This window comes from Micropterus dolomieu, linkage group LG11, assembly GCF_021292245.1.
Source record: "Micropterus dolomieu isolate WLL.071019.BEF.003 ecotype Adirondacks linkage group LG11, ASM2129224v1, whole genome shotgun sequence".
NCBI classification, from domain to species: domain Eukaryota; kingdom Metazoa; phylum Chordata; class Actinopteri; order Centrarchiformes; family Centrarchidae; genus Micropterus; species Micropterus dolomieu.
The window spans coordinates 13,905,807-13,914,906 of NC_060160.1; the positions used below are offsets into that span (position 1 = coordinate 13,905,807).

Consider the following 9,100-nt stretch of genomic DNA (forward strand, 5'->3'; position numbering starts at 1 on the left):
GCTACTTCCAGCAGGATAACGCACCATGTCACAAAGCTCGAATCATTTCAAATTGGTTTCTTGAACATGACAATGAGTTCACTGTACTAAAATGGCCCCCACAGTCACCAGATCTCAACCCAATAGAGCATCTTTGGGATGTGGTGGAACGGGAGCTTCGTGCCCTGGATGTGCATCCCACAAATCTCCATCAACTGCAAGATGCTATCCTCTCAATATGGGCCAACATTTCTAAAGAATGCTTTCAGCACCTTGTTGAATCAATGCCACGTAGAATTAAGGCAGTTCTGAAGGCGAAAGGGGGTCAAACACAGTATTAGTATGGTGTTCCTAATAATCCTTTAGGTGAGTGTACACTCAATCTATTTGCCAGGAATTTGCCTTCAGGTAGTCAGCAGTCTCTGATAATATGCCACATGAACTGAAGCAATTACTGTAAGAAAGCACTGAGGAATCCAAACAACAGTAGCAAGGTATAAACTACATTGTTTATTTGTGTTAAGAACCTGGGTATTTTACAGCAGAGCAATACGGATATACATCAGCTATATAGTTTGTACCATTTTTACCCTTAACCAGGTACATCGTGAAGCACCTCTTCATTCTGTGTTAAATTGAAACACTGAAGCTCATACCGTAAAATATTTAATCATGAAACTGCAAGATTACCAAGTGAGCCACATTTACGGTTGACATTTAACACTATTTAAGCCATTACAGAGCAAATTTCTGGAAATGTTTGACTATGCGAGGTGATGAGAAACACCTGAACGCGTCATTAGTTTTGTCCTCATTTGAGGGGGAAAGGAGCAGGTTCAGCCAGGCCTTCAGGTCCTCTGCAGGACCCACCTTCATGGGTCGCGTCCTTCAAAGTATCTTGCCAGGATTGGCGCGTAGTTGAAGTGTGACAGAATCTCTGAATACAGCACTTGTACAGACCGCTGATGCAAGTAATAACTCTAAGCAAAAGCCACATCTTTAATTTTTGCTTTTCTTCCAAGACTGTCCACAACAAAAACAGTGGATCATTCCTTTAAGCTCTAGAAACTGCTTCATCGTCTGCTTTTCCACTGCCGAATTACAGACAGGGCTGATCTGTGAAGGAATCCTCCTACTGCCCATCAGATACATTTGAGCCTCTCTGGGGACACAGCTAGCTGACACAACCCCCAGAATGACCCCCAACATGTTTATTCTCTGGCAGGCAGCCTTGTTATTGACATGAACACACCTAGAATTCAATAGCCATACTAAGCCCAGTGTCAGTGAAATGACAGCTCTCCTCCTCTCAAAAATATAATAATTTGAGTCTTATTATAATTTTGACAATGAGATGAGTGGAGCTGTGCTAGTAAGTCATCTCCATTAAAAAAGCCTGCATGAAGTTTCATTAATCAGCTCCTCTAAGAGACACCAGAGATGTCTAAAAAGTATGCCAGAGCTATTATTCTTCTGACTCGCAGAGACAGAATGTTAGGGACTTGTGTAATTACACCAGCTCCTATTAGAGATGTTGATTTTTTATATTTTATTCCAGACTTACATCAGTGCACTTAATTTGTGAAGCATGGCTGCATTGATCAGATATGCTGAACATGTGGGCGCAGGGACATTATTGCAGAGGCAAAGCTAAGACTCCTTTTACATCTTGTTACTGGTACAGATTTTTCATTTGCAGAAAATGAACTGCTTTTTTTCAGGGCAAAATGACTGAAATCAGTATCACAAGATTAATAAGGATATTACTTGAAAGTCAATTAATTAGTTGAGTCAGTTTATTTAGAAAATTAAGTAATGCTTAAAGCAACAATGACAAATATTTTGTAGTTTTACAGCCTAATTGTTAGGATATGCTGCTTTTCTCTGTCTTATGATATAGTAAACTGAGTATTTTTGGGTTTTGGGCTATGTTGTTCGGACAAAATGAGCAATGTGATGACGTCACCCTGGGTCTTAATGGGCATTTTTAAAGATTTGACATTTTATAGACCAAAAGGGTGATTAATTAACCGATAAATTAATCGCCTGCATATTTGATAATGAAAATAAGTTGCAGTCCCATGTTACTCTCATATTGATATATATCACAATATGGCAAATGTATGAAAAATCCCATGAAAAAATAATTAAATTCATGTTCAGTGTAAAGAACTGTGATCCTCTGTTAGGGACTATATCATTAAACATTTTGGGCACATGTAAAAAAAACAATATCAATAACTAATTATTTTATGTTTTAATTACAATTAGCTTTGAAATCACTAAAAAACTGAATTTTGTGACATGATCACATAACCACAATATGTGGTCTATGTACACTAATATTAAAGACTGCAAACACCTACTCCTGACATGCAATTAAAATTGTTGAGGATAAAAAACACACTAAAGCTAAATGCTTATTTTCACTGTAGCCTATATTGGAGAAAGAAAATAAGATAATAAGATAATAATCTTTAACAATGTTAAAAACATATCAAACAGATTTTAAAAAGATCGTTTGACAACCCTTTACCCTCTCTGTCTGCTATTGCTTTACGGATATACAGGCCTTGGAAGAGCTTCCTCTCATGGCAAAATTAATTTTAAAAAGTCGGTAAAGTAATAAGGAAGTGGTTTCTTTACAATGCACATGTGTGCATGGAGATAATTTGGGTACAACGCTCATTTAAAGCAGTCTGAAACTTTTGATGAGTCAGGGAGAACTGTTGTACCGGAGGGTGGCACCATAGTTAAAGTGGCATTGAACTTGTGCCCCCAACAAAACAAATTGCTTTTGACTGCTTTCTTGGTGAAAAATATAGTCTTGACAAATTCAGACCATCCTCCCCAAAAAATATGTCCATCTGTGCAACAACAGCTTATAACAAACCCTTATTTACGTTTATTGTTAGGTGGTGACCTATATTAATATTAGTAATTATGACGAGAGCAAAGGAGGAAGTCAGGTGAGGCAGTATAAAGAGCGACAAAGTCTGCGTAGGGAGGAAACCGGAGACAGCTGATGGTCACTGGTGAAACCAAGACTACATTGACTTTTATGTACATAGGTTAAGTTAAATATGTAGGTTAAGATACTTAAAACTTACTAACATGACTAAGATTCTATTTGTGAATCTTAATATGAATTAATCAATCCAGTACCATCTAGATGAAAAAAAGGTCCCATAAGCGAGCAGATTTTAACTCATTAATATACAATTTTAAATGGCCCTAGGACACTCCCCTGAGGGACTCTGCACATTATGAATTTAGGACTAGAAAGCATCCCATCAACATCCACTTCATGAAATATACCTGTAAAATAGGACTGGGTCCACTTGGTGTCTGCTTCACTGATGGCTGCTTTATAACCACAGGATAAAATATGCTGTAGTAAAGCTGCACGCTAGATAACACGCCTTATTTCCCCTGCTGTCTATTCACATTGTGTTGCTCTGTCCTTCAGCTCTCCTTGTCAGAACGGAGGCACCTGTATGGATACCGATGGCTCAGCAGCACACTCTTCTTGTATATGTCCCCCTGGATTTTCTGGAGATTTCTGTGAGATAAGCATTGACAGCTGCCAGCCTAACCCGTGCCTCAACGGTGGCAACTGTACAAATCATGGCCTGGCCTTCACATGTGTCTGTCCGCACGGATTCACTGGTTTCACTTGTAATGACAGCACTAGCCTCTCTCCCTGCGCTGGCAGGCCCTGCGCCAATAGTGGCACGTGTGTTGGTCAACCTGATGGAACCTTCCGGTGCGTTTGCCAGAAATGGTTTACAGGTCCCACATGTTCCCTGCAGCACAAGCCGAAGGCCAGGTCCAGGCCGGTTGGCGCAAGGCCTGTGGACCACAGAGTGTTCGCGCTGACTCCGCAGCACTACTCCCTCCCTGCTCACACCTTCCACAAGCTTCTCAGACCGCCTGAGAGAGATCTGCTTAAGATCACCCTAAAGGAGACAGTCCACTCCTCCGGTGTCCTTGTCACCCATGGTCAGCTCGTCTGCTTCGGCATGCTGGCCCTGATCACCTGCCTGGTCATCCTGGGCACAACAGGCATTGTGTTTTTTGGCCGCTGTGAGACATGGCTGGCTAACGCCAAGTACAGCCAGCTTGTTCGGCAGCAAAGGGAACACCTACTGAGAGAAGCCGGCGCCGCGAGCCAGGAAGAGCCGGAGCACTCAGTAAATATCATCCTGCCGGAGAAGATTAGACTCACCAGCTTTGGGAGAAACTACACCTCCATCTGATTAAATCGTCTCTCCCTATTCCCCTCTCCCTCTGGAAGGAGTTTAACCCCTTGATGCCTGAATTTATTTACAATTAAAAAAAAAAAGAGAAAAAAATTATGTATGTTGCAAATTAGCGACAACAGGCATAAACGAGAAACCAGTGCTTGCAAAAGGTTCCCAGGTATGTATTGAATATGCGCAGACAGGTATTGGGGAAATACATGAGCTATCTCAGCTGCAGTCTGAAAGGGAGAGGTGTGATGCGAATTTGCGACAATCGGCATTAAGGGGTTAACATGAATGTCTAAAAATAGCAGGAAGGAAATACTATGACTGTTGTACAGTTCTGTTAATAAAGTCAGACATGCTGGACTACACTGGAGTATATTTGAATGTATAGTTCACTGGACTAAGTGGACAACTGTGACCCTGGATTGTAAATATAATTTTAATCATACTGTTGGAAAAACTACCCATTAAAAATGTATTCAATTATAAAAGATGTTCAACTACAAAGCATCTTGAAGGCTGCTAAAAAGATGTCATTGTGTTGTATTTCTTAAGGCCATTTTTGACTTCATAACCCTGCTTCACCTTCTTACATATTGATTTGTAATACAATAATGGGGTTAATGTAAAAGGAGAAATTATGTTGCCATTGCCTTTTAATTTGTTATCAAATTGTACTGATTTCATAACCATGACTGGAGCTGCAACGATCATAAATTTTGATAATAGATTCATCATTTTAGTCATTTTTCAAGCAAAAATGCCAAATAGTATTTGGTGTCAGCTTCTCAAATGTGAGGATGTGATGCTTTTCTTTGTCTTATGCGATAGCAAACCGAGTATCTGTGGGTTTTGGACTGCAGGTTGAATAAAACGAAACTACTAACAAAATTGTTCACCTTAGCCTATGGGATATTTTAACGGGCATTTTTCACAATTTTCTGACTTAATCCGCAGATTAACAAACAATTAAATTTATCGTTAGCTGAAGTCATCCTAACCATCTCCATACAGCATATTGTGAATTTGCTACTTTCTTATCAATGCAAAAACACATTCTGTGAGTTTGTACAGTATGTTCAGTTAAAATGTGTAATTAGACATTACAACATGCTGCCCAAACAGCTGTAGCCTACTTTCAAATCCTGCAGGTCATCTCTACAGAGCTAGATCATTTTCAAACTACCACCCTCTCTTTTCTCTCTCTGCAGATGTATCACTTTAGTTGTTGGTGTTAAAATTATATACGTAGATGTTATTAAGACATTTTACATATTTCACAGTTACTCAAGATATGCCACTTTCTATTTCAATAGTCATTTATTTGTATCCATGCCATGCAAATCTGTATACCTATCAGTCTCAAACTCATTAGCAATTTCTCAGAGATTTTGTTAGATTTTCAACAATGCTTCTCACTGCCAGTGTTTGTGCCAGTGAATTACACAGGTCATGCACCATGCATCTCCGATGCCCGTAATCAATGCTGTGACATCTGTTAAATGAAGCTGGTTTGTCTCATCCTGCATGACGTGGCCACCCACTCCTGATGGAGGGAAAAGTGATTTCAAGAATAGCGAATGTATGGAAAACAATAAAAACACACCCCGTGAATATAAAGTTAAACATGTAGAACATATTGCATGTAAAATATTGCAAAATATTTGAAAACGTATCAGCTGCAGATTTGAGGGATTAGTGTGGTTGTAGAGTGGGGGGATTTTTCTCTTCCCTCTCACAATAGGACCCCTTCAGCCCCCCATTCAGCCTGTAAGGAGATTCTGTTAATGTGGTGGGTTGTGTTTATCATAATTTCTCTGATAGTGGCTTTTTCTTGTGCATAACATACATTTTAGGTTGTGTGTTTCATTGTGCGGACGTGAAATCTTTATGATTTACAAGTGGCATTCCTACACGGGGGCTTCTAGACGGTTAACTGTGACTGTGCCGTTCTAATGAGTATTTTTTTCCGGTCTGGGTTTGCTGTAGTACAGATAATGTTTTGTAGTCTGTTCATTGCATTTAATAAAATAAATAAATCCACCATCTTATTTTGTCTGTCAGATTTATATTAAGTCTATATCTGCAATGAGCTGATACAACAAGCAGATTAAGACTAGATCAGTTGCCAAGGTCGAATATGCCAGAGGTTTCACAGTGTGCACATGTGGATGCACCACCTGATCTTAAGTCAGTGGAATATCTGCTCTTCTGCTCTGTGATGCTTAATACGTTTCTCACTCAACTCACTGAACATGAACCGTCCCATGTCTCAGATGGTGTGACAGTTTCAGGTAGCAGTCTCTGTCTCCACCTTGTGGTAAAAGTTATAAACATCACCAGAGGACTTCGTCTTGTCGATCTTTCCCTACAAGACAGTCTGTTCATCCTATTTGTTTTTCAAATAAAACAATTGTATTGCCTGGAAGTAAATAATCAAAAATCTAAGTGGGAAATACAAATGATGTTAACAGCTGCAAATAGTGCTGAATCTACAAATCTTTTTAAAATACTGCACACCTTCATTAGATGTTTGACTGTCTTATCTTCAGTATAATATAGTTCAGAGCACCCTTCGTTGGAATAGACAAGCATGTGCATTGTATGTAGGGGAATAAAGCACAGAATTGGAGAGTGTTAGTGTAGATGGATTTGTACTGAAACTCAGAGTGGTTTGCACCTCGCTGTGTGTGTCTTTTCTTGAGGTTTGACAACATCACATTATGATCTCTGCATTCTTAAACACCCTGCACACTCACTCAGGACTAGACATTTAATACGGAAGATTAAATGTCTAGTCAGGTGTAACCTGGGTGAAGCTATACTGGGAGTCACTAAACTATGCACTAATAAGAATGATAAAGGCACGGTCAGATTGGGAGTTTTTAGTCTGTAATTTTTATGACCAGCAGGGTGAAACAGGTCAGGGCGTGACTTGACCCATGTCTTTCGTTCTGCACAGAACTCAATCTTAAAACGGGAAATGACAAGGTTCTCCAGTGTCGGGCCAGTTTGAGAGAGGGAGGGGAATGACATCTCATGCAAGAAATACTGTTTGTATATACATGGCAAAATAATACTAAAAGCAGCAGAAGAGCAGCGACAGAAGCTAATGTCAGAATGTCAAAAAAATCAAAATCAGCTCTGACCGAAACTTAATGCTTGCTGTTGTAAGTTGTCCCATCCTGACAGGTGCCGCAAAACCAAGAGACGGGTGAGGAAGATGTCAATCAAGTACACCTGAACCCACACTGTCCTGAGGAGAGGCCTAATTAAAATACCTGTGTGGCTGAACTATGGCTGTGCAGGGGCTTTAAAATCTACATATTCAAAACTGTTTCTTCTGGCTGCCATTTTGGGACAGAAACGTGCCTTTGAAGCACTAATGTCTTATCAGAAAAACTGTAGCACTTGTATTATATATGTTTATAAAACATTGTTTTCTTTGTGTGAATTCCTTTATATATTAAGGAACAAATTCATTTCAACTTGGCCAGTGATTGCAATTAACAAAAGGCCATTCTCTGCACACACATTAAATATTTGTGCCACGCGTAGGATTCCTGTGTGGACAGATGTATGCAACAATGACTCTCCCAAGCCAGTAAAGCTTAAATAAATATATTTTGAATTGCTTTAAGGCAGCAGTTTTGCTGTGCTTAGAGAGCAGTGGAGTGGTTATTCTGTGCAATGTGTTTCACTCTCACATTTTGGGAGGTGATGCAGCACCTGGAACTGTGTGAAAAAAAATCATGTAGTCTCAGAGTATGACCACAAGGTGTCATCCATCTGAAAGGATACAGACGAAGGCTGGCTGTAGCCAAGACTTCTGCATGAACTGAAAAAATTCATTGCACTGAAAACACTATGAGTTAATTGTGAGTAATCGACTGTTTTTACATAACTGGAATTAACACACAAATAAATATTTAATAACATAACTAAAATACCAGAACGTAACTCTAGTTTCACGATTGTTGTATTGAATATCTCTATTTTGTGTAATTTTAAACCAATATCATGTATAAAAACAACAATACTGCATATCAGTCACAATGTGAAAGCAAACAGCTAATTTCCTGGTTTCCATTTCACTGGTCTTCTGAGCAACAATAAAGACCATCACGGGAGTCAGGGATGGGTGCTGCCTGTCTCATGTAACAGATCATTTTCCACTTTGTTGCTGTACTATTATAGTTCACCGTTTGAGTGATTTTTTTTTCTGCACTACATCCAACCATTTCTCACTCCAGACTGAACTTTATTGGTACATTTCTCTGAGACTCCTGCTGTGTAACTGCATGTCCATGACCTACAAAAACTAGGCTTAAAAATCTCTGACAGTCCAGTAGCTCTCAATATCTGGAAACGGTTACATAAGTAAAATGAGTTTAACATTAAACTGAATGTTAATCAGCATGGATTGCATATGGATTACAATGTTTTCTTGATGCGGCAACTTGGCAATAAAACCCTCTTAACCGCAGCTAATTCAGTCAATACTTGTAACAACGCTGCAAGGCCTCCGAATAAGCTTTCATGCATAACAGCACTTACAATTCACTAACACGACAACATGTCTGTATTCCTGGAAAAAAGGCCACAGTATTAAAACCTGCCTCCTGAGTTTTGAAATGTGTCTTTGTGGTTCAGGAGTTTATTTATACCAGTATAAAGAAGACTGTTTAAAGCAAAGTTAAATGTTAACATGTTAAACCTGAATCACACAGGTTTAACTGAAACCTTTTTGTGTGCTGAGGCCCCCGGCTCCCCACCACCAGACATTCACTTGTTGAGTTATGACCCTGGGGAGAGAGGGGCCCTCACCTTCAAAGCTGACCAGAGAAAGCTAAAAAAAAAAAAAAACCCAC

General features: G+C 39.5%; 1 protein-coding gene across 1 annotated transcript in view; it reads left to right on the forward strand.

Moving 5' to 3' along the window:
* LOC123978703 (protein delta homolog 1) overlaps nt 1-4,289 on the forward strand; it is a 9,597-nt gene extending 5,308 nt beyond the window's left edge. Inside the window, exon 7 of the mRNA XM_046062124.1 lies at nt 3,449-4,289. Coding sequence (XP_045918080.1) covers nt 3,449-4,238 — 790 coding nt within the window. The 3' untranslated portion in view covers nt 4,239-4,289. The remainder of the gene's footprint in view (nt 1-3,448) is intronic.
* The last annotated feature ends 4,811 nt before the right edge of the window (nt 4,290-9,100 follow it).